Source organism: Pelophylax lessonae (genome assembly GCF_965119305.1).
Source record: "Pelophylax lessonae genome assembly, chromosome: 11".
Classification (NCBI taxonomy): domain Eukaryota; kingdom Metazoa; phylum Chordata; class Amphibia; order Anura; family Ranidae; genus Pelophylax; species Pelophylax lessonae.
In genome coordinates, this window is record NC_138778.1 from 57,871,923 (window position 1) to 57,898,386 (window position 26,464).

Consider the following 26,464-nt stretch of genomic DNA (forward strand, 5'->3'; position numbering starts at 1 on the left):
GTAGTAAAAAAAAAACATTGAATATCCACTTCCTGATACACCTTATATATTCTCTTACGTCCTCTTACAGTCGTCGCCTCTCTTAATTCATTACGGTTGGGTAATGGCTGTGCACTCTAGGAGTAAGCTAGGCAGTTATTAAACAGTAAATAACAAAGGTTTACTTAACCAGACACACCTCTAGGGGACTGTCCCTCAGACATTATCCCTCAGCTACTTCCTGTATCTTATAAGTTTCTTGCTGCCTAGCTTAGGAGTAGGCTAGCATCCCTGATGTCTTTTTCTACTCTATTGAGTTTTTTCCTTTTCTTTCACCTTCACTCTCACCAGTTAGTCAGGATTCTGTTCCTGGAGGACTATCGGATATGCGGAAATGTGCTTGCACTGCATATCCTAGATCCAGAAGGAGTTCACTTTTCTGCCAACGGTCGTTTGTGGGTCATTGGTCCAGCCCTGGCCTTGCAATTACGACAGTGCCCCTCCACATGGGGACGAGCCTGCGAAGGTTTGTTCTTCGCCGGGGGTGTCTCAACGCCGGAACGCCCGCTGTTGCTAGCTCCCTCCTTTGGCTGCCGGACCTCCACGGGGAGGTGAGAGGTCATCCGTGCGATAGTGCAATCCCACGACCGACTGGACGGGTGAGTGTTTAGTCCAATACCCCCCGTGTCCCTGGGACCCTTGAGGGGGTTATGTAGTGGGTGCACTTTTTACGTAGGATAGGCAGAGAGTGAGCTCTGCGGGACCCCCATACGGCTGGTTTCCGGCCCCCCTTCCCTACGCTTCCCCCTACCTTTGGGGGGTTTTGTGTGGATTGTGTGTATATGTGTGGGGGCTTAGTGAGGCCTAAACGAGAGTCCCCTGTAGTAACCAGGCCGCAAGTAGTATTATGGTTGGCGCTGTTTTTGACGAGCGAGTGCCATCTTGGATGTGGGCAACGAGCTGCGGCATCAACTACGATCGTTGCTATGAGGTTTCTGTAGGCACCGTTAGTTCGTGGCTCGAGGCATAGGCCGTTGGGGGCGTGTGCTCACTCCCTGTGTCCGCAGTGTCTTAGACGGCGGCATGTAACAGATACCGGACACCTTGTCAGGGTTTTATTGTTTTTTTAGACCTTTTCTCCTGCTAACCCGCTGATATTCAGGGGTTTTGGCTATCAAGGGGTCCCATTGAGAGTTTTGCACTTGGCGGGGGCGCTAGTCGCCATTTTGAGAGACAGTGTTCTCCTTTGCTGAAATGCTTGGGGGCCTCATAGATTCCCTTATAAATTCCCGCAGTCCTAGTGGAGGCTCCGAGTAAACCTGGAGCCCCCCTCCCGGGGTTTTTTATCTATCTTATTTACTTCTTTGTTACTTCTTTGTTAGTCGCACCTGCGACTTTAACGTCAAGCATGAATCGTTCGATTTCCGAACGCTTTCCCCCGACTCTGACTCTGAGCCTGAATGGGTTGCCACGGATAATGTCCCCCCCTGAGGGGTCCCTGTCTCCAGCTTTCTGAGGATGAGGATGAAATTCCCTCCCTGGTGGCGCATGAACGTGCTGTAATAAATACCCTCATAAGCACCATTACTGAACCCCAATAACCTTGGCGAGGAGTTATCTCCAAGGTCAAGCAAGAGATCCGCCTTCGGTTCCCGAAGAGCAAGGTAGCCGGGTCAGGTTTTTTTCCTGCCCCGGGGAGTTCCACGATACGGTTACCGGCCAGTGGGTCGTATGTAACATATGCTGGTCCCCTAAGGTGGACCAGACAGTCCTTAGGCTAAATAATTACACAGTGATACCGGTTGAGGATTCCCTGGTACTCAAAGATCTAGCGGATAGACGCATGGAAGCTTGGTCCCGCCATATTGACTCGTTGGTGGGCTCCCTGTTTATAACCTGTGTTTGTTTCAGTGATGGCATTTCAGGCTCTCACGACATGGCCATAAGCGCTTCACAGCATTCTGGAAGCGGAATTGGTTTCTCCGGCTATCCTTGGTATGGTGGACCGGGGTAAGATAAAGGCCCGAACATTGCCCGGCTGTCGGCCATTGGTATTGCGATTCGTCGCACCATTTTGGGTTAAAAAGCTGGTTTGTGAACCACGTTTAGTACCGTATGTTGGAGATCGTCTCTTGGAGACACTCTAGATGAAATGATTAAGGGGTAAGAGTACTCTTCTACCCCAGGCCGCGAAGGATAAAAACTCCCTGTAACAGGCGGGGACCTTCCTTCAAGGTACAATGGGGGTCCTTTCGTGCCGTCGGGGCGCAGTATAAGGGGATCGTTAAAACCCAAGGTGGTCAGTCTAGCTCGTATGGCCTAACTGACAAGGTGCCTGACTTTGGAGCAGATTATGCTGTTCAAAGCGCTGTGGTCAGGCAAGTCCAAGACCAGTTCACTTAGTTTGGCGACCCAATCCACCTCTTCATGAAGGGACGCCCTTTCCCGTAGCAGGGGTGAGGAGGCGTCTGAGTGGTTCCAGGAACCTTGGTTGTCCAAGATTCAGGATAGGTGGGTTCATGAGCTGATTCGCTCGGGATACAAGATCGAGTTTTTGATCCTTCCCTGCAGACAGGTTCTTTCTATCAAACCTCAGGTTGTCTCCAGACTGCCTCGAAGGTCTCTGGGGGGCAGTGCAAGACATGCTCACCCAGGGAGTCATTACACCAGTGCCTGTGCAGGACAGGTTTCGGGGTTTTTACTCCAACCTATTCACTGTCCCCAGATAAGAGGGGAAAGTGGGTCCTATTTTGGATCTGAAGTCACTAAACCGCTATGTGCGGGTGCAGAAGTTCCGCATGGAATCTATCAGATCCGTAGTGACGTCACTGAGTCCAGGGGACTTTCTAGCCTCCATCGATTTGCAGGATGCATATCTCCACATCCCTATTTTCGAGGGTCACAGAGATATCTCAGCTTCACAGTAGCGGGGGAGCATTTACAGTTTATGGCGTTGCCCTTCTGCCTCGCTTCAGCTCTCAGATTCTTCAACAATGTTTTGGCCCCTGTTTTAGCTTTAATGCGTTTTAAGGGGATTGCCGTCCTTGGTTACCTGGACGACCTCCTGTTGAGGTCCAGCTCAGCTGCAACCCTGTTGCAGGATCTGTCGTTGACAATCCAGATGCTCCAGGAGTTTGGGTGAACCGTAAACTTCCAACAATCGACACTGACTCCGTCAGTGCGTATTCACTATCTGGGTATGGTCCTGGACTCTGCCCAGGCTCGAGTGTTTCTCCCAGAGGACAAACTTCGGGTTCTACAGGAAGATATCAAGTCCCTTATTCCGGTGGACATCCCAACTTCAGGACTGTCCAGTCCAAGTACAGACGGACAGCGCCACGGCAGTGGCTTACATCAATCACTGAGGGGGCACCAGAAGTGCCCAGGCAACCTCAGAGGTGATAGAATTTCTAAATTGTGCCGAAACACATGTCCCAGCAATTTCTGCTGTTCATATTCCGGGAGTGGAGAATTGGCAGGTGAACTATCTGAGCCTCCAGACCCTGGACCAGGGGGAATGGTCCCTACAGCCAGAGGTGTTTCAAATCCTGTGTACCCGTTGGTGGACTGCGGACGTGGACCTGTGTGCGTCCCGTCTGAACAGCAAACTAAAAAGGTTTGTGTCCAGAACACGGGATCCTCTCACGGGTGCGTTGGTAATTCCTTGGCATCAGTATCGGCTGATGTATGCCTTTCCTCCAATTCCACTGTTATCCAGGTTCCTTCGCAGAGTGGCGTCGGAACAAGTCTTGGTGGTTCTGGTGGCCCCAGACTGGCCACGTCGGTCGTGGTACGCAGACATCGTACAATTGGCCGTCGAACCTCCTTGTCGGCTACCATTGAGAGACGATCTTCTGTCTCAAGGGCCGATCTTCCATCCGGCTTTACCGGCGTGGCTGTTAAAAGCCAAGTCTTAAGAGAGAGGGGTCTTCCGGATGCGGTCATCCCTACATTACTGAAGGCTCGGAAAGCTGTTGCCAGGAAGATTTATTATCGTACCTGGAAAGCCTATTTTATTTGGTGTGAATCGTGGGGTTTTCCCCCGCGTGCCTTCTCGGTAGCGAAGGTCTTGGCCTTCCTACAGTAAGAGGTAGATCAGCGTTTAGCGCTGACCACGATTAAGGGCCAGTTGTCGGCTTTGGCCGTCCTTTTCCAGCGCCCCTGGCGACCAATCCTTTGATTCGCACCTTCATTCAGGGGGTGCGCCATTTGGCCCCCCAAGGAAGGCTCCGGTGCCTCCTTGGGACTTGACTTTAGTATTGTCAGTTTTACAACAATCTCTTTTTTGAGAACATCAGAGATATTTCTCTGCCTGTTTTATCCAGCAGGTTGTCTTGTTAGTGGCTATCGCATCTGCTCGCAGAATGTCTGATATAGCAGTCTTGTCGTTCTGGACCGGAGAGAAGGCATGGTTCCTATGTATCAAAAAAAATATATAGCCTTAGTGGGCTACCTATAGCGCTTGCTAAGTTTTATATTATACAAAATAGTGCCGATTGATGTGTATCTTTTTATGATAAATAACTCAAGTGCTTAGTGTGATAAACAAAATAAAACAGTGAATATAAAATATATTCAGCAAAGCAGGAACTAGAATCCATGTCTTCCCATAGTACAAGCACCTCCCACACTGCAGTGAAACACTGGCTAGGTACACAATTAACCCTGAGATTGCCCCTGATGTTAACCCCTTCCTAGCAAGTGTCAGTTTAGGGACAGTGCATATTTTTAGCGCTGATCACAGATTGTCCACTGCAATATCGTAGTCCCGCTGATCGCCGCCATTACTGGTAGAAAAAAAAAAAGAAAATCCCAGTTTGTAGACGCTATAACTTTTGCACAAACCAATCAATATACGCTCACTAGGATTTTTTTTTTTTTTTACCAAAAATATGTAGCAGAAGGTGCTACATATTTTTGCACCTACAAAAAAATGCAGAGGTGATCAAATACCACAGAAAGAAAGCTCTATTTGTGGGGAAAAAAAGGTCACAAGTTTTATTTGAGTATAACGTTGCACGACTGTGCAATTGTCAGTTAAAATGCCGTATCAGCCTGGTCATGAAGGGAGGTAAATCTTCCAGGGGTTAAGTGGTTAATTGAACAAGCTGAAGTTGGAAGCTTATTGGTTGCCATGCATAGCTGCACCAGATGTTGCACCAGTTTTAGTAAATCCCCCCCATTGGCTTCGCAAAGCTAACACATTAGAATAGGAACAATAGGCCTGTGGAATTGGATATCTGTAGATAAAACAAGTCTATAAGGGTGCACCTTTTAGTTTTTTAAAGAAGTCAAGTTTGTGAGCGGAAAGTTAGGAGAGGTGAGGAGAGTGAGGAATGGGAGGAAAGAGATAAGGGAGTATGGTGAGGTAGAAGGGATCTCCCCTGTCTGGCACCCTACTAAGGTAATGGGTTTAACATTGTCTTTGAGATTCGAATTTTGATGCGATAGCCAAAATCTGAGACACATCAAGGGATCAGTAAGGCAGGTGGGATATAAAGTACTCAAAGTAGAACTATAGGCAAATTTTAAGGGAGGGGTTCTACCCCCTGACAGATTTGTTTCCGCCATTTGTGTCCCATTGCGGAGATTTCCATTCACTTCCTGTCCCGTAGCCCAATAGGAAGTGAAAGGAAATCTCTGCAAATTAAGGGAATACCTTGTGGACCAACATGTCACAAGAACTGGTGTCCCCATTGGAACATTTCCCCACTATTACTTTTCTGGGGATAAACCAAAATTTGGGGATTTTCTTTTCATTTCACTTTCACCGATAATGGTAAACAGTACAAATAGTGCAGTTGAATCTCCTTAATGAGGGGTAAAGGTAGCAATACAAACTGACGGGTGTTCCAAACTATCTCTACTCCATCCAATGTTTTGCCTTTAGGAATACTTTAACCAACACAGAGTTTTAATACCTTCTAAGTGATGAAATTCAGAGGTGTTCTGTGAAAAGAAGACACAACAGAGGCAGCTGCATACCAGATTCTCCCCATCTTTCTCTTCTGAATACTAACTAGTGGTTTCCCTATTTATTTCACTTGGTCTTATACGCATACAACATATAAACGCGTGTATTACATGGTACATCCACATGGTGTCAGCAAAACAAAGATGTTGGTGTTCTATAACTGCACTAGGCTTATACACCTCACTGTCAGTTCCTTAAAGTATGTATAGCTAAAACTTTTTTTTTTTTTTAGTTTTTATAAAGTAAGGAAGAGTTAAAACCGCTGCCAGGCTATATTTTGCTCTTTGCATACCATAGGGGACATTTACCGTTACTTTCTGTAAGAGACACAAAAGGACATTGAAGGAAATCTCCTGAATTATAGAGGATGTGCCTCTTATATAACTGTCCCCGGAACATTTGACCCATTGGTAAAGAATAAAACTTCCTACTGGTTTTTATTATTGTCTGTGTCCTTGCTCAGGAGATACACCCACTCCTATTGTCCTGGTAACCATTCCCAACAGGACAGAAAGTGATGAGAAATCAAAAATTTTATAGATGTCACCAGAACAGAAAGTGAGGAAAAATGTTGCCAAGGGGGACATGTGTCTTTGCGACAGCTATTTGAGGATCTTCCCTCCCTTTGAAGAGATTTCCTCCCAATTCTTGTTTTGTGTCTGGAAAAGGATGGCAGGCGGATGGCAGCTGTGTCTCCGCGCTGTGTGCGGAGACAGAGCTATCAGGTCCCCATTCTTCTCTATGGGGGAATCGGATGAGAATGCACCGCCTGTCCGTTCTTATCCGATCAGCCAGACGGATGGAAAATAGGGTTTCCATCCGTCCGGATTTGACGGATCGGATCGGATGTCAGCGGACATGTCTTCGCTGACATCCAATGCCCCATAGAGATGCATGGGGCATCCGTTCAGATCTGCCTGAAAAACGGACAGGCGGATCTGAACGGTCCGCTTGTGTGAAAGGGGCCTAATGGGTATCTTTCTTGTAATTGCTTAATTAAAAAAAAATGCCCCATTAACCCTCCACCTTCTGTGCAGTATTAATGGATACACAGGAGCTTTTAGTACCTCTGAGCAAAGGAAATTTAGCTGTAAGATCTTTTTTTAATGTCAAACAACACATGGCTTGATGTGTTTGGTACATGTTTGGCCTGTGACATATCCTTAAGGAGCAAACTGATTTATTTGCAACATGTTGTGTGTGTTATACATGTGTTTTGTAACATAAAAAAGACTAAAGAGATGCGTAACTATACTCACCTCAGCTCCTGAGATTCGGTGTCTCAGAGCTCCCCGCCGGCCGATGACTTCTTCTAGAGGCTCTCCTCTGTCTATGGAGAGCCACCTGCTTTCATTGGTCAGGCCAACATGATGTCACTCCCACAAATGTGCAGTGAGCAGTTAGCTTCGGCATTGCCAAATATGTGCTGTGAGTTGCATGTGCGCAACTCACTGTACAGGGGTGGACAGGAAGGTGGGACATTTTAATGTAGAAGAGACAAAGCATGTCTCTTCTGCATTAAAAATCCTTCCTGTTGGCCTTTTTGGATTTGTACATAAAGTTCCACTTTAATTAAAGGAAAGAAATCCCATTCACAGAGAAAATGCTACTCTCGGTTTCCATGAATATTGGTCACATGTCTGAAGACAAGACTACTCCTTCAGCAGAGATCACACAAACAAGTATCTGGACCTTCCAACATGTGACAAGCGCTGAAGGGAACCCAGAGCTGTATTTTCTCTAGGAAAAGTGTTTCAGCCTATCACTATTTTTAAAATTGAGCAGGACTATTAATATTCTTAATGTTAAAGTTGAGCTTGTAATGGACCCCGGTACTCAAGAGGAGTATGTCCATCGTATAAGCTTCCCTTGCCTGGTAACAGAACGATACAAAATCCCACAGCCCACCCAGTCACTAGTCCGGACACAGTGTAGGGTGGTGAAAAAACCTAAAACCTGTTTATTGAAAACTTACAGAAAATGTATATACCACACAAAATCAGAAAAAAGCTTGATCACATTATCGTATGCAAGGAAAACTGTGTACAGGAATAGACCTAACATAACTAAAGAACAACCAACATATACTATATGCTAATACACATCTAGCAACTAACAGCGCACAGTGATATAATTAATATGAGCCAAATAACCAGGCACCTAAACCAGCCTAGGTGACCAGATTATTCGGCACCTACAACCTTGCATGAAAAGTACTTGACATTACACGTTATTAAAAATATAAACACATAGGTGAGAAGACATACATGAAACAGCAGGGGATCCAATGAACAATGGGAGGAAGACACTTAAGAGGCAAACTATGGGAGAGACCTACTTACAATAAACACATTATGGCAGGCGAACCCAGTGGTTTGGGCTGATTACAATAACATCTACAGTCATTGCTGGTTTGAGGCATAGAGGTCCCAAAAATGTTTATGGAACTTCCAGTTCCCAGAGTCTGTGTGTTTTGGGGAGATATGGAATCCAAACAAGACCACTCCAAGGGTCCCCCAGGCACACACCTCCCAAAGAATAGTGTTCCCTTTAAAAGCCAGGGCCCAAAGTCAGTAGGCAAGAGGCCACCCTGCAGTCCCCTCCAAAAGCGCCTGTCCTGGCTGGGTCTGTCAGAGATCTAAACCCATCATTTCTCAAAACAGAGGCATGCTGTAAATGATAACTGTTACTGTTGCTTGTGCTCTCAACCAAACTGTCAAGCCATCCAATGACTGATTTCATAACTGATCACATGTACAGAATCATGGCAACTTTAAATAAGAAATCTTCTGTTTCAAATACTTTTTTGCACTCTCTATTGAAATGGCAAGTACTACAGTATATATTTTCTGGTGATTAAATTCTGAATATGCAGCTAATACAATTTAGCTCCACAGATTTGCCTGCAAGGGATTATGAGTGATTCAGACCTATTTTTTTGTTTTTTTATTGATTGCTACTTCATGTTTGTAAAATGGTTTCAGTAAAATGAAAAATCTGTCTGACTAGTGTTGATTGGATCAAAGCATGTTAAAGCACTACCAAATTGTATGTTGACATATGTAAGGGTGGCCCTAGATATTAGATGGCAGACCGATATGAGCACAGAATATGACCACCATATTTAATAAATACCAATGCAAGTATGCTTCCTTGAGTTAACTCGGCATGTATGCTTTTTTTTTTGTAGAGATGAAAAGGAGAAGTGCAAACAACAGTAATCCAATAATTAGTCAGCCAAACGCAACAGATCCAATCAACCTTTTCTCTGCAATTGGTTAGCTTGTGACCCAATCAAACTGAAATTGGAGCGATTAGAGCAGGGATAGGCAACCTCAGCACTTCAGCTGTGGTGAAACTACAAGCCCTAAGTCCTATGATGCAGTGGTCCTCAACTCCGGTCCTCGGGCCCACTAACAGGCCAGATTTGCAAGATAACTGAAATACATCACAGGTGATCTCATTTGCTGCTCAGTGATTGCAGTACTCTAGTCTGCATCTCCCCAAGGTAATACTTAAAATCTGGCCTGTTAGTGGGCCCCGAGGACCGGAGTTGAGGACCACTGCTATGAGGCATTGCAAGACTGACAGCCACAGGCATGACTCCCAGGTTCAGAGGCATGATGGAATTTTTAGTTTCCAATTTTGCCTACTTTTGGATTAGAGAGTGATTATCCCACTTCTATGGGCACATTATATGAAAGTTTCACTCCCGGTTTGACATTTTGGAAACGTGAGAGTTAAAATACTTTTTTTTCTCATCTGTCAAAATGCAGCTAGCCTTAACCAAAATATATTTAATTGTTTTCCAGGTATCGATCCACCCCGGGAATCATTTAATCGCTGGTTGTTGGAACGGAAAGTAGTAGATCGAGGACCTGACCCCCTTCTTCCCAGTGATTGTGACCCAATTGTATCTCCATCCATGTTCAGGGAGATTATGAATGATGTCCCTATAAGGTGATTCTTGTATTCATGTTTGAGATTCTGGTTTGCATGCAGTGGGCCCTAAGAATTCATAAGGAGAGTTATAGAACTGAAACTGAATTTCTTTAGGAAATATGTGATATATATGGTGTAGCACTCTTGAGTGTTTAGAAACAACCTCTTATTTTCTTCCAGGTTATCACGTATTAAGCATCGGGATGAAGCAAAACGTTTACTCTTTAAATATGCAGAGGCTGCTAAGAGACTTATTGAATCTAGGTGAGACCTCCTAAAATCTGCATTTTAGTCCCAATGTTCCTGTGCTATAACACTAGTTTACATCCTCTATTGTGAATGTATGCATATCTTCATGAAGGTATTGACCAAGAGGCAGCACTGACCATTGTCTATAACTGCAATTGGAAATTTACCAGTGTTTAAGTGTGTCAAAGCTTCAAGCATACATGCACACATTCCTTTCTTCTCCCCCAGTCCCCCAGCATTTTCTGTATGGGTTATGTTCAGAGCCAGATCATCCACAAGGCAAGCTACAGTATGCATTTGCCTTGGACCCTGTGGATGTGCAGTGGCCCAGCTGCAAATTTCATTTTTCTGCACTAAGCCAGGAGAATAGCACAATTGGACAAATCTGTGTGTCTGCATGTCACTTCAAATGGGAGGATGAACTTGAAAGCAGTTGGTGTCTGATGGAGCCTTGTCAATAGGGACAGCTTGTCTGTGCCTAATGCAGTCCTTATCATTGTTGGCCAAAAAGATAGTGAGCCAAAGCTGCTATATTACTTAGGGCCTCATTCTACCTTAGTCTTTAGGTATACATACTGTCAAACACCACTGTCCTGTAATCTTTACTGTTCAGTTTACCTGGATGAAATCCTTTTGAAATGTCCCAAACAATACTTGTACATTTGCCTGAAGCTTCCAATAACTTCAGAAGAAAGCCCATTGCATAACCTGACAGGCAGTGGGTGGGCTTTCCAGTGAGGTGACTGCAGGCCAGGAAGTCACACATGTTTGTACAGATTTTGGCCAGAGAATGTGTACAGTTGGACAAGCTGTGTAGTGAAGCATTTGAGGCAGAGATTTTGAATGTAAAAAAGTCTTAGGGAGGCTTCATACTGCTTGCTGTGCTTTTGCTAAAGCACAGCTAACCTGAGGTTTTAGTGCAGGTTAGCTTCACTTTCCTTATAGACTTCTATGTTGTCCTGTGGTTTTTGTGTGGTTTTAGAAAGTGCATTAAAGATCCAGAATGCAGCAGTTTTGGTGCACTTTGTGAAACCGCACCAAAATCACAGGACCACATAGAAGTCTGTGGGAAAGCGCAGCTAAACCACACAAAAACTGCGTACCATCACCTGTCAATGCGGCAAGTCAAATTAGGATCACCGCAATAAACTTGCACAACAAAAAGAGGGCAAAAATGGGACCACACAGAAAAGACACATACCTGGCAATATTTAGTCCAAGCTGTTTGCCCAAATGGGTCATGTGTTATTAAACAATTTTTTTTATAACAATAAGCGCCGGTTCACATTACCGCGACGCTACTTGCAGGGGCGACCTCCGAGATCGCGGTGCGAGCAGCGCGCCGCGACCTCGGAGCGGCCGCCACGGACTTCATAACATTGAAGTCTATGGCGGTCGCCTCCTGGTCGCCCCAAAGAAGCTCCGGACCCTTTTTCTAGGTCGGAGCGACTTGTGTCGCTCCTATTAGAACGGGTCCGCAGCTTCCCTATGGGAGGCGACCTGTGAAGCGACCAGGTCGCCTCACAGGTCGCCCTAGTGTGAACCGGCACTTAAAATGCTCAATATGTGAACTATAACAAATAATAAAAACAATAGTAATCAAATGGTATTCACCTAAAAGTCATATATTTGGGTGAAAAATCCTGGATAAATTAGGCCCTATAGATAAAGGCATTAATGTCCCACTTCACATTCATCCTGAACAGAGAGTAGGAACGTAACTCATAAATCCAAAATGTCTCAAGACGTGAGATTCCCCTAATGTTAGCACCCCCCTCCAAGGGGGATTATATCTATCAATGATTATAGTTTAATTGTCGGGAGCTACGTGAGGCGACCCCAGGAAGGGTGGCTAAAGCTACTACCCTCCATTTGGGCATCCGCGCCCCCCCCCCCCCAAACCCACAGACCATTGGTGGTCAGCTCAGCTGAGGCTCTTGCACAGGTGGCTGCGATGCGGCCGAGTCGGCCTCTGTTGGGGGGTGCGGCCCCAGGGTGCCTGGCTGGCATGAGTGCACTTGCAGCTGGGCCTCCAAACAAATTGAGGCCGCGGCTTACGGTCTACTAGGCTATGTGGCCAGCTTGGCACCTCCCTTGGAAGGGGTGGCGCTGTGGGGGCTATTTAATTTTTGATGGCAGCCCCACCGCCATTATTGTGCGTCACAGTGGACGGCCCACTTTTAACGGGGCTATTTCCTATTGTGCGGGCCTCCTATGGAGGGGCTCGGAGGGCGACCCTCTTGTTGTTTTTTGCAGGGTCCAGTAGGTGGTCCATTCATAGACCCTGGGTCGGCGCCCCCTTGCAGGATCGCAGTCGGCAGCCCTCCCCTGATTATGTTTTTCCGGGTGACTTAGTATATAGCGTCAACCGCCCTCCCCTGCCTCATCTGTCCATCAGATCTTGAATCTGTTTTGGCTGCCGCAGACGCGAGTCGCCCTACTGGGTCTGCGTCCGTGCACCCTGAGTGCTCAGACAGTGAGGATGTTTCCTCTGCTTCTCTAGCTGTGTATGAAAAGGCACTGGTGGATGCACTGATTGTGTCAGAGCGTGGACTTTTAATCATGGAGGATATGCGGCATCAGAGGCATCGGCCCTTTTTGGCACCACAGGTCCTCCACTGTGGCGGGGGTGTTCCCCTTTCCCGCTTACTTTTACAACATTGTCACAGTGGGGTTGTCCAAAAGCACTCTTGTGGTCCCTAAGTGTTTTGCTATGCAGTATCCTTAAAGGGATTTTCTGCTTAAAAAGTGGACGGTTACACCTATAGTGGACTCGCCGGTTTCCAGGTTAAAAAAAAAGCTACCTTAATTCCGGTTGAGGGGTCCTTGGCCTTTAAAGATCTGGTTGATAGAAGAGCAGAGGCTCTGGCCCGCCATATGTTTCACTATGGCTGGTTTAGCTTAGGCCGGTATTTACTATTGCTATTACTGGTGTCGCAAACTCAGACGAGTGGGCTAAACTTTTAGGCCGGGACCTGGAGGGGAAACGGCTTGCCCCTGCCCTTTCGGAGCTGGCAGATCAGTTAATCCAGGGGCTACAGTTTATCTGTGATGCCTCCTTTGGATGCTGCTCCTTTGATTTTAGGCTGTCTGTATCAGCAGTGGTCCTTTTGCGTCTTATCTGGCTGACAATGCTGGTCTGCAGACCAGACTTCTAAGAAGGCCTTATCTGATCTCGCCTTTGTTGGGGATCGCCTCCTTTGAGCTTTCTTGGATGACATCATTAAGGATCTCACAGGGGGCTAGGAGGGCAAGGAGCCCCGTCGTAGACATGAGCCGTTACGGATCATAAGAGGTCTTTTTCGTCCCTCTAGGTAACTCCTTCAGGGCCTCCCCCCGAGGTTCCAAGAGGACCTCGTCTGGAAAGCTATGAGGGGCTCTTCCAGACCTACAGACAAGGCTTTCTCTGCATGAAGAGGCGCCCCTTCCCTGTATCTGGGGTGCTGGGATGTCTTCGCTGATTTCAGGATCCAAAGACCTCTCTGGTACAGGTGAAGTGGATCCACAAAGTTATTCGGTCCGGCTACAAAATCGAGTTTCAGTCTTTTCCGCCGGAAAGGTTCTTCCCTTCCAACCTGCACTTGTTCCCAGATCGCTTACAGGGTCACTTTGGGGCAGTGCAAAACTTGTTAGTTCATAGGGGAATTGTCTCGGTTCCGGCTTCGGGATGTTTTCAGGGATTTTGCTCAAACCTGTTTACAGTTTCCTTGAAGGAATGCAATTCTGGACCTCAAGGAGCTAAACTGCTTTGTGCAGGTACAGAAGTTCCGAATAGAGTCCATTCGCACGGTAGTGGCATCCCAACATTTGGGGGTTTTTCTCGCTTCTATCGACATCAAGGACACCTACCTTCACAATCCAATATGTTCCAGTCTTTAGCGCTTCTTCCGCTTTTCCGTCGGCGAAGAGCATTATCAGTTTGTGGCATTTACCTTTGGTCTTGCCCCTGCTCTGATGGACACCTTGGAGATTGCTCTGCGATCTCTGAGGGAGTTCGGTTGGATTCTGAACCTTCAGAAGTCTGCTCTGGTTCCGTCCACAAAACTGGACTATCGGGGTGGATTCGGCCTCAGCCAGAGTTTTGCTTCCTCAAGAAAAACTCCAGAAATTGCGGGATGCAATTCAGCTTCTGTTGTCTAGCAGATGGTCATCCCTCCAGGCTTGCATGCGGGTGCTGGGTCTGATAGTGTATACCTTTCAAGGCAGTTCCGTAGGCACAGTTCCATACGAGATCTCTGCAAAAAGAAATTCTGGTGACATGGGAGAAGAATCCACAGTCTTTAGAGGTGGCTTCGTTCTCCGGGCATTTTGACAGGGAAATCCTTTTTCCCCTGTACTGGGCAGTTGTTACCACATATGCCAGCCTGTCTGGGTGGGGAGGCATCCTCGGCACAGCTTGTGCTCAGGGGGTCTGGACTCAGGAAGAGTCCATACTGCCAATCATTGTACTGGAACTCCGAGCGATCAGACTTTGGATCATTGGACAATTCATCTTCAGGGGTGTCTGGTACGAATTCAATCGAACAGTGTCATGGCCATGGCCTATGTCAATCACTATGGGGGCACAAGAAGTGCCCTGGGCATTAGTGGCTCCTTTGTGTCAGTATTGTCTGATTTATGCCTTTCCCCCATTCAAACTTTTGCCAAGACTCCTGTGCAGGATTGAGGCAGCAAGGGATTCAGGTCTTTCTAGTGGCTCCAGACTGGCCTCGCCGGTCTAGGTACGCTGATCTGGTAAAGCTGGTCGCCGATGCTCCTTGTAGACTTCCTCTCAGGGAAGATCTGCTGTCCCAAGGGCCAATCTTCCATCCTGCTTTACAGTCGTTGGTTTTAATGGCTTGTCTGTTGAAAGCCAGGTGCTGAAGGATAGATGTTTGTCTGAATCAGTGATTCCTACACTGTTAAAGGTTAAAAATCTACCTCTAGGAAGCTCTGCCATCGTACTTTTGAAAATTTACGTTGCGTGGTGTGAGTCTTTTGGTGTTCTCCCCGCTCCTTTTTCGGTGGCAAAGATCTTGGCTTTCCTCCAACGGGGGGTTGAGCAGCGCCTGGCCTTGAGTACCATCAAGGGCCAGGTTTCGGCTTTGATAGTTTTCTTTCAACGTCCATTGGCCACACATTCCTTGGTGCGTACCTTTATCCAGGGAGCTTGACACTTGGTTCCTCCAGTGCGGTCTCTTACCACCTTGGGTCCTCAAATTAGTATTATCCAGAAAAATATGGTGAGGTTCCCCTGCTTACGTTGTCCCAGAAGGTGGCCGTTTTGGTGGATATTCTGCGTGCAGGGTGTCGGAGCTGGCGGGGTTGTCTTGTCGTTCACCTTACCTGTTGGTTTACATAGCTAATGTGGTTCTTCATCCTTGTCCATTGTTCCTTCCAAAGGTCGTCTCTGGTTTTCATTTGAATGAAGACATTGTTTTGCCTTCCCTATGTCCCAGGCCTAAACATCCTAAGGAAAGTGCTCTGCATTCCCTGGATGTGTTTCGGGCAATCAGGGTGTACCTGGCAGCTACAGAGTCTTTTAGGAAGTCAGACTCACTGTTTGTACTCCCGGTTGAACCTCGAAAAGGGTTGGCCGCTTCTGCTGCGACCATTTGGATCCGGATGGATTAGACAGACCGTGATTCAGGCCTATTCAATTAGGGGTCAGGTTCTCGCTTTCTCTGTTAAGGAGCACTCTACTAGGGCGTTTAGTGCCTCCTGGGCCTTCCATCATCGGGCATCAGCGATGCAGGTTTGCAAGGCGGCCATCTGGTCGTCTGTGCACAATTTTACAAAGTTTTATAAAGTGGATGTGTTGGCATCTGTGGGTGCTTCTTTTGGCCGCAAGGTCCTGCAGGCTGCTGTTTAGAGGACCTGGCCTCTCTGTTGATGTATTGTTTTTTTTAGGTGAGCTCCAGTTGTTATGGTTGAGCTTCATGTTACCTGGTTGGCTATGGTTAGTCTTGGGAATTTTTTTCTGCTTATTTCCCACCCCTCATGTTTGACACTGCTTTGGGTTGTCCCAATGGTTAAGAAAAATTAGGAGCTGTGTCCGTCAATAAACGAAAGAGAAAATGGGATTTTTGACTTACCATAAAATCCATTTCTCTGATGTTCATTGATGGACATAGCACCCACCCCCTTGTGGAATTTCTTTTGTGACGGCTTGTAACAAAACTGAGTGCCTATAGCTGAGTGTGGATGTATACCCTCTGGGACTGCCCATAGGCATAGTCAAGCTTTGTCCTGCCTAGTGTCCTATTTCTGTAGGGGCAATATAACCCAATGGTTAAAAAGAATCAGGAGCTGTGTCCGTCAATGAACATCAGAGAAATGGATTTTACGTCAAAATTCCCATTTTTAACCTAAACTGCCGATTACACATTTTGATCTCCAGATCGAGGAAGTGAATCCTCTTCCAGCTGGATTTATATGTTAAAGAAATGCCTCTATCAATCGTATTCAAAAATGTAAAAAAAATTGTCTATGGAGTCCATACTACTATCCCATATAAGAAGGATGCAGTCTATGTATCTAGCCCACAAAACTAGACTAGGTCTGTTCTGGGCATAGACAACATCCTCCTCCCACATTGTAAAGCCGCCCATACTAAAAATCTGGGATGATAAATACACAAAACTTTTATTCACCTTTTTTTTTTTTTTTTTTTTGCTATTAGATAATAAGGAACACTTTGGGGGAGATTTACTAAACTGGAGTGTGCAAAATCTGGTAGAAACCAATCAGCTTCCAGATTGTATTGTCAAAGCTGAATGAAACAAGTGGAATTTAGAAACTGACTAACATGCACAGCTGCACCAGATTCTGAGTGCTCGAGTTTTAGTAAATCTCCCCCTTTGACTTTGCGCATCTCAGGATAGAATTAAAAACAGTTGGTGGTTTTTATCATCAACAGCTAATATGTATCAATGTTCTTGTTTTCTAGAATAGTTTATCAGTGAAAATAAAATTGCAGGGATTACACATTGGAAAAGAAAGGATAAACACGATGCCTTTATTTTGTTGCAATATTACATATAAATCTGTAACTTCCATTACTTTTTTGGTACCCCTGCAATGACATACATATCCATTTACAACTGTTCATATGTCTATTTCAATGATCAATGCTTAACTTTTATATCCACCTGTTGCTTAGACTCTTTTTTCTGCTGCAGGCGAGCCTCTCCAGACATTAGAAAAGTGGTGAAGTGGAATGTTGAAGACACATTCAGCTGGCTGCGGAGAGACAACCTGGCTACAAAGGAGGATTACATGGTCAGTCCCTGGATTCAAGTAAATGTGCAAAGGGGTTGAGACGGCGCTACCTAAAAAAGTTATTCCAATAAAGTGATACAGTGCAAAGCTGATCAAACTAATAAATAATACATATAAATAAAAAATCCCTGGTGGTGAAGTGGTGAATATATATAAAAAAGTAAATCCTGAAGTGATGTATTTCCCAAAGGTTAAGGTGCTGTATTACCCTAAGTGACCACTAGGTGTAGCATATACGACCTGTTCCAATGGAGTGGTCCCAAATGGGGTAGATCCTGGGGTTCCTCTCTTGATCCAGCAAGGCACCGGCTGGTGGTCGCACAAAAAGAAAAGAGAGGGGAGCCTTATGAAGTAGTATGTAATAGTATGCCAATACAGAAAATAATATTGACTCACGGTGAAGCTGCCTCGGATCAGTGTAGAGCAACGCCGGGAAGCTTCCGCGTTCCACGGCTGCAAAGTCCGAGACCGGAAGTGACGCAATGGACCCGCCCTACGCGTTTCGTCAGAGGATGTCTGCTGGAGTGGCGTCACCATAGCGTACTCCCGGAATCTTTATAGTCAGCCGATGTCATGGCAACCGCACAGCTTCCCGCGGCCATCTTGGTGCTCCTTGAACTGCCGAACATGCGCCATCTTGCTTACCCGCTACAAAGATGATTACATGCGGCTAGACATATGCCGGTTTTCGGTAATTCGATATATCGCGGTATTGCATAGCCACGGTATTGTTATTGTGGCATTTTTAAAATACCGAGTTTATCTGCTCCTGGGTCTGACTTGTGAATTGATACATTTCAGTGAGCTGGATGACTCATTCACTCACACAGCTTAGGCTACATTCACACCTGAGCGTAGCGTTTTTCGCACGTTTTTTACCGCGATTTTACCGCGATTTTTGCGGCGTTTTTTACCGCGATTTTACCGCGATTTTTACCGCGATTTTTGTGCAGGCGTTTTTAGATTGAATAGAGATCAATGGAAAACGCCTGTAATCTGCCCAAAAAGAAGCTCATGTACTTTTTTAAGCATTGGGCGTTTTGTATACAGCGTCAAAACGCTCAGATGTGAACAGGGGCCATTGAAATGAATAGGATTTGTCTTGTTGGGCGTTTTGAGAGCTGATCCTAGAGCAGAAAAACGCCCCAAAAACGCCCCAAAACGCCTAGATGTGAACGGAGCCTAAAGCCTTTCTCTCCCAGTAACTATAAACAAAAATGTTTACATTGTATCTTTTCCTTCCCTCTGCCAGGGAGAAAGGAAGTTTAACCTCTTAAAGACTGGATCTTTCTCTGACACTTGTTGCTTGCAAGTTAAAATCAGTTTTTTTTTTGCTAGAAAAGTACTTAGAACCCCAAACATTTTATATATATTTTTTAGCAGAGACCCTACAGAAAAAAAATGGCGATTGTTGTAATATTTTATGTCACACTGTATTTGCGCAGCAGTCTCTCAAACGCAATTAATAGACTTTAATGAATAAAAAAAAAAAAAAACCTAACAGTAAAGTTATCCCAATTTTGTTTTTGTTACACAGAGAATTGTGAGAGAATCGTGATCTTTATTCGAAGCTAAAAAATCGTGATTCTCATTTTGGCCAGAATCGTGCAGCTCTAATATATATATATATATATATATATATACACACACACACACACGCATAGCAGCCCACATTACATTATTATATAGCCATCAAGCAGTGTCTGGCCTACCTGGTGATGACTGGTCCTGGCGCTCTGATCCGATGGCCTGGTCTTTAAAGGGGCAAATCCTTGTGATCCAGAAGTGGTTAAACCTGCAGGAGGACCAGTGTTTTTATCTATTAATAACTTTACTATTGCTTTAGGCCTGGTTCACATGTATGCGGGTTGGCGGTTCACATGTATGCGGGTTGGCGGCCCACATTTGCACAGGCATAGCAGCCCATTGATTTGAACGGGCTGCTATGCCCTCATTTTCCGCAGAAAAAAGGTGCATGCAGCATTTTTTTAAAATTCAGTGGCCTTGAAATCCATCCTGCTTTTGCACCATGCGACTAACCTGCAGTTCCTGCTCTGGCAAGCTTTCTGCATTTTTTGTATACGTGGGCACGGCATTTAAAAACAGTTTGCGTGTGCAGCAAAGGCAGGTAAGTCGCATGGTGCAAAAGAAGGATGGATTTCATGGCCACTGCATTTTTTTAAATTCTGCATGCACCTTTTTTCAGCTGAAAACGCAGGCATAGCAGCTCAAGCCCATTCACATCAATGGGCTGCTATGCCTGTGCAAATGTGGGCCGCCAACCCGCATACATGTGAACCGCCAACCCGCATACATGTGAACCACCAACCCGCATACATGTGAACCAGGCCTAAAGCGATAGTAAAGTAATTTATAAACAACACCTCCTTCAGGTTTAACCACTTCTTGACCACAAGGATTTGCCCTCTTAATGACCAGGCCATCGGATCGGAGCCGAGCGCCAGGACCAGTTATCACCAGTTAGGCCAGACACTGCTTGATGACCTATTTTAGGCCTGGTTCACAGAGTCTGTACTGACTGACTATATAATAATGTGCATAAGTGAACCAAAGCCCCTAAATTCAGCAATGAAATTGAAGTGAGGTGGAAATTTAATAATTTAAATTTAATAATAGAATACCGTGATAATACCGTATACCGTGGCAAAACCTTAATCAATTAATCGCAGCATGAAAATCTGATACGGTCACAAGCCTACATGCGGCATTCAGACATGTCATGTAGTTTACATGTGGCTGCTATATTTCACATCATGTACAAAGCAGCTTTCACCGGATATCTACACGGATCAATCTTGATGGTAACAAAGCAAAAAACTTAGTTTTAAAAAAGAAAATCAAAAAGAGGAAAAAATGAAAATAAAAATAATCGTTAATGACTTTATTAGTATTTTTAAAAATACATCATGTGTACGTGAGAAGTAAAAAAAATTTTTGTTTTATGCATCCTGCAGTTTGTATATCCCTGGAGGCTAAAAAGTAATCACACTACTCGTTCCTTCTGTGAGAGCACACATATAATGTGTACGTGCATAGATATGTTCGTTTTACATGTGCACACGAAGGAATTCTGTGTGTTTAGAACGGGGAGAAAACATTTGCATGTGAAGTGTTTTAATTCCACATGTAAAAATATAAAATGGAGGAATATATATATTTTATAAAAACAAAAAATTTAGCGCTGGTCACCTTTGTCTTCTACTCAGTCCCTGGATTCAGTCATAGTTATCAGCTGTTCTGTAATGCCAGTATGATGTGATCTTCATGAGCAAGAAGGGACATTGTCACTGGAGATATTAAGATGAAGGAAAATGTCACTAACATTGCAGTCACTGCCAAGCATCTTAAAGTAGAACTCTGGCTACATATATGTATTTTTAAATATATTTATCTAAATTCCTAAGGTAAAAAAAGTTACTCTCTTGTAAAGGAGTGTAAAAGGTTTACAGCGCCTCTTTTTACTCTATAATCTATTCATTAGTTTTCTGGATACTATGGTCAGTGCTGAACTTCCAGTGCTGGCATTATTAAAGCTGCAGCTGAAACACCGATCTAAGCCTGTCGTTTACCCACTTTTTCTTCTCCCCTTGTTTTAATACAGAGAATACAAGGCACTCTGTGAATGGATTAGGGTTGACTGTCAAGATCTCTTCATTGCAACCTCTGCTGTAATACCCACAGCACCAGAAGTTTGGTGGCTGAAAGTGGTATCTGGCAAACCTCAGAAATTTAGTGCCGGTTCACACTTCCGCGTTTGCGGAGATCGCATGTAATTCGGAGCGCACTGCTCCTAATTACATGCGATCTGATGTGTGGATGCGAGTTTAGCCATACACTTTGTATGGCTGAATTTGCACTGTATCTGCACCAAACACGCACATGAGGCTTTTTTTGAGCCGCAGTAGAATCGGATTGCATAGTGGTTCACACTTGTGCGATCGAATTCTGTGCATACTTGCAGATCGCACTGCAATATGCGATCGCAACTGGGGGTGTCGTTAACTTTTAATTGACACCCCCTGCGTATCGCATATGGCAGTGTGAACTGCCAGATGTGCGGATGCGATGCGGGAACACGCTGCATATTCGCAGCGTTCCCGCATCGCAGAAGTGTGAACCGGCTTACAGAGTGGATGCTGCACTGTTTATGTTATTTGTTTACCCATTTGTGTTCAAATACTAGTACTGGCAGCCGGTGTTGTTTATGTAGGTGATAGGGCTAGTGTGAAAGGATTTCGGCTAGAGAGAGATTTTTTTTCGAAATCTCTTCTTACTAGATTTTCATCTTCATTTCATTCATCCTGTTCTACCACTGTTGTTTTTAATCCTTCTACATTTTTCTTAGTATTGCATTATAAAAACCTGCCTTATTGTTCATTATCTGCTCTGTTTCAGGACCGCTTGGAGCACCTACGAAGACAATGTGGCCCTCACATGGCAGCTGTGGCACGAGACTCAGTAGAAGGCATATGTAGCAAAATTTACCACTTCTCTCAGGATTATGTGAAGCGGATTCGTGAGAAGCACATGACATTGCTACGTGAAGCCAATATACCAGGTAATATGTTTACCCTTTAACACCATGGAAATATGAGGTTGCAAATTGCTATGCCTTGGGTTTTTAACTGGAGTTGACCCTATATTAACCACTTAAGCCCCGGAGGATTTGGCTGCTTAAAGACCAGGCCCTTTTTTGCAATTCGGCACTGCGTGATTTTAACAGACAAATGCGCGGTCGTGCGACGCTGTACCCAAATGAAATTGACGTCCTTTTTTTCCCACAAACGTAGCTTTCTTTTGGTGGTATTTGATCACCTGTGCGATTTTTATTTTTTGCGCTATAAGCAAAAAAAAGAGCGACAATTTTGAAAAAATAACAATATTTTTCAAATTTTTTTATATGAAATTCTCCAAAAAAAATGTAAAAATCAACATTTTTTAACATTTTAGGCCAATTTGTTTTCTGCTACGTATTTTTGGTAAAAAAAATCGCAATAAGTGTATTTTGATTGGTTTGCGAAAAAGTTATTGCGTTTACTAACTACAGGAAAGATTTATGTCATTCTTATTGTTTTTTTTTTTAACGCTTAATGGCGGCGATCTGCGATTTTTTTGTTTTTTTTTACGGAACTGCGACATTGCGGTGGACAGATCGGACCCCTGACTGACATTTTTGACACTTTTGGGGGTACCAGTGACATTACTACAGTAATCAGTGCTATAAATATGCACTGTTACTATAAAAATGACACTGGCAGGGAAGGGGTTAACTTTACTGGTGATCAAGGGGTTAAGTGTGTCCCTAGGGGTGTGATTCTAACTGTGGGGGGGTGTGTGATGTAATCACAGAGACATATGATCCTACATAGCAGGGTCGCATAGCCTCTGTGATTACTTTAGTGAGAATGACAGACGGCTGTGTTTACATTAGCCGTCTGTCTTTCTCCTTCTCCTGCGGGAGATTGCGAGTGGCCGGCGGCCATCGTAGCCACTGGTCACACGTGCTGGCACCCCAGGGAACGAGCAGAGACGGGAGCGCGCTGCCGGTGGCGCACGCTCGCCGGTGGCGCGCGTTTGCCCCCTACAGGCTCGCGGGCGAGCGACGTACACCTACGTCACTTTGCCTGTAAGGGGCTGACTGCCGCAGTAAATAATCGTGCGGCGGTCGGCAAATGGTTAAGAAATAAGTACCACTAATGTAGCATTGTGCTGGAGTTAGTATATTTAAAGGGTAAATCGCATCTATAATGCTCTCTTTCCTTTTTTATACGTAATTTTAAAAAAATATTCCATGTATCCTTTAGCCCCACAGGCTGTAATTGATTCAAACCAACCTGTAAAGTTGTTGGAGACAAATAAATCAATTACAGCCTATGAGGCTATAGGGTGCACACATAGAGTTGAATAGGAGGTCTGCAGTGATACTTTTCTATGGACACCCAACCGCTGATTTTCAGGAGAACATACAGCAGTCTTTGCCTCAGTAGATGGGAATTTTTGCTACATACTGTATGTGCAGGAGGAGGAGATAAATGGTAATTTTTAGTGTTTATACATGGAGGTATCCTTATACATGGAGGTGGTTGTAAAGTTTTATAGTTTTTCACCTTAATGCATTCATGATATTGTTATTGACCAATGGCAGTGCATCAAGCACATGCTAGAAGTGCCTAAGCGCTTTAAACGCAGTTATCCCTTTGCTGAGACGGTTTCAAATCGTTGGACGGGACCACCTAAGGTGGATCATCCTGTTTTCAGGTTGAACAAATCTACTATATTTCTTGTGGAAGATTCCCCGGTATTTACGGATCCGGTGGACAGGCGGTTGGAATCCTTTTCCTGCCACCTTCATGTGTTGGCGGGTTCAATCCTGAAACCGGTTTTGGTATCACAGACTGTTACGGAATGGGTAAAGTTTCTGAAGGGGAACTTGGATCCTGACTTAGTTTCCCCAGAGCTGATGGAACTTATATGCCAGATGGCCCAGGCCCTGGTGTTCCTGTGTGATGCGTCCTTGGATGCGGCTCCACCGGTGGCCAGAGTGTCGGCTGTGGGGATTGTCTTACGTCACATGGTGTGGCTGAAAAGCTGGTCGGCTGACCAGGCTTCCAAGAAGGCCTTAACATCTCTTCCTTCTGATTGTTTGGCGACTCGCTGGATAAGTTGATGAAGGGTCTAACTGGTGGGAAGAGTACTCTTCTTCCTCAATCCTCCAAAGGTAAAGCACCCTGTAATAAGCGTGGGCCTTCCTTCACCGCTCATAGACATTTTTTTTTTTTCTTGCCTCAGGGGCGCAAGAAAAAGGTAAGCCGTTCAGAGCTTTTGGAGAGGCTAAGAAGTCCTGGTCATGCAAGCCCAAGACCAGTCAGTCCGGTTCTGCGGACAAGTCCTCTTCAGCATAAAGGGGCACCCTCACCCATTTCTGAGGTGGGGGGACGTCTGTGCTTCTTTCAGGAACCCTGGACTTCCTTTATTGAAGACAAATGGGTTCACAAACTGATTTGTTCCGGGTACAAGATCGAATTTCGGTCCCGGCCGGCCGACATGTTTTTTCAGTCAAGCTTTTGCCTGTCTCCAGATCGTTTGAAGGATCTTCGGGATGCAGTACAGGATCTCCGTGCTCAAGGAGTAATTGTGCCGGTTCCTCCGCAGGAAAGCTTTCAAGGTTTCTATTCAAACCTGTTCAGGCTGCCCAGAAAAGAGGGCCAGGTGTGTCCAATCCTGGATCTTAAAGCTCTGAATCGTTTTGTATGGGTCCAGAAGTTTTGAATGGAGTTCATTCGGTCGGTGGTAGCATCTTTGAATCAGGGGGATTTTCTGGCCTCCCATCAATATCAGACGTGTATTTGCACATCCCCATCTACCGGGGACACCAGCGATTTGCGGTGTCAGAGGAGCGTTTTCAATTTGTTTTGTTACCCTTTTGTCTCGCCTCCACTCCCAGAGTCTTTACCAAGATTCTGGCCCCGGTGTTGGCCTTGTTACGTCGGAAAGGGATTGCGATCCTGGGATATCTGGACGATCTCCTAATAAGAGCAGACTCTCACTCTTCTCTGTTGGGCGACCTGTCAATTACAGTTCAGACCCTGCAGGAATTCAGGTGGACGATCAATTTAAAAAAAATCTGCTCTGACGCCCTCAGTACGGTTGACTTATCTGGGACTGACGCTAGTTTCCGCCTTGGCGAGGGTCTTCCCTTGGAAACATTTCAGAAGTTGCAGGGGGCGATGCGGTTGCTGTTGGAAACCGATTGGTCCTTCCTACGGACTTGCATGAGAGCCTGGGTCTGATGTTATCAACCTTCAAGACGGTCCCGTTTTCTCAGTCTCACTCGAGACCTCTGCAAAAAGAGATTCTGGCAAAATGGAACAGGGATCCACGGTCTTTAGACAAGATTATACGTTTGAGCCACCTCACGAGGTCTGCTCTATCCTGGTGGATCCAGTTGCCAGCTTTGTGTCAGGGCAAGTCCTTCCTGCCGCTGTTATGGACGGTGGTCACCACGGACGCCAGCCTGGGGAAGCTCTGTGCCCAGGGGATTTGGTCAAAAGAGGAGTCTTCCTTGCCGATCAATATTCTGGAGCTCAGAGCGATCAAGCTTTGCCTGTTCCACTGGACAAATCGGCTATGCAGTTCTCCACTTCGGATCAAATCAGACAATGCCACGGCTGTGGCTTACATCAATCATCAAGGTGGCACCAAGAGTGTCCTGGCGGCCACGGAGTAAGCCGAGATTCTGGTATGGGCGGAAGACAATGTTCCAGCTCTCTCCGAAGTCCACATTCCGAGTGTGGAGATTTGGCAAGCTTATTTCCTGAGTCGTCAGGTGCTTGATCACGGGGAACAGTCCCTTCATCCGGAGGTGTTTCATCTCCTGGGTGTCCGGTGGGGAACTCCAGAGGTAGTTCTGCTTGCGTATCGCCTCAACAAAAAAGTCCAGAGGTTTGTGGCCAGGTCTCGGGACCCTCTGGCCGACGCCACAGACGCCTTGGTGGCTCCTTGGAGCCAGTATTGGCTGATTTATGCCTTCCCTCCAATCAAACTCCTGCCAAGGTTTCTCCGCAGGGTGGGAAGATCTGCTGTTCCAGGGACTGATCTTCCATCGTGCTGTACAGTAGCTGGCTTTAATGGCATGGCTGTTGAAAGCAAGCTGTTGAGAGATAGAGGTCTTTCTGATTCGGTGATTCCTACACTATTGAAGGCCAGGAAGTCGACGTCCAGGAAGATCTATCATCGTACGTGGAAATCTTACATTTCATGGTGTGAATCGCTGCAGCTGCACCCTCGCTTGTTTTCTATAGCTAGGGTTTTGGCCTTTTTACAAAAAGAGGTTGAGCAGCGGTTGGCTTGAGCAGAGAGTGTCTTGAGTTGGCGGCACTGTCCTGTCATTCGCCTTATTTGGTGGTCCACAGAGATAAAGTGATACTCCGACCTAATCCGCCTTTTCTTTCTAAGGTGGTGTCAGATTTTCATCTCAATGAAGACATTGTGTTGCCTTCCCTATGTCCTAAGCCTAAGCATCCCAAGGAAATTGCCTTG

General features: G+C 45.5%; 1 protein-coding gene across 2 annotated transcripts in view; it reads left to right on the forward strand.

The window, feature by feature from the left end:
• The window catches only part of PCIF1 (phosphorylated CTD interacting factor 1), a 102,424-nt gene that overhangs the window by 43,257 nt on the left and 32,703 nt on the right, over positions 1-26,464 (forward strand). For both annotated transcript variants that reach the window (XM_082271695.1, XM_082271696.1), the window contains exons 7-10: positions 9,766-9,913; positions 10,076-10,159; positions 17,305-17,404; positions 21,821-21,983. In XM_082271695.1, coding sequence (XP_082127821.1) covers positions 9,766-9,913; positions 10,076-10,159; positions 17,305-17,404; positions 21,821-21,983 — 495 coding nt within the window. The remainder of the gene's footprint in view (positions 1-9,765; positions 9,914-10,075; positions 10,160-17,304; positions 17,405-21,820; positions 21,984-26,464) is intronic.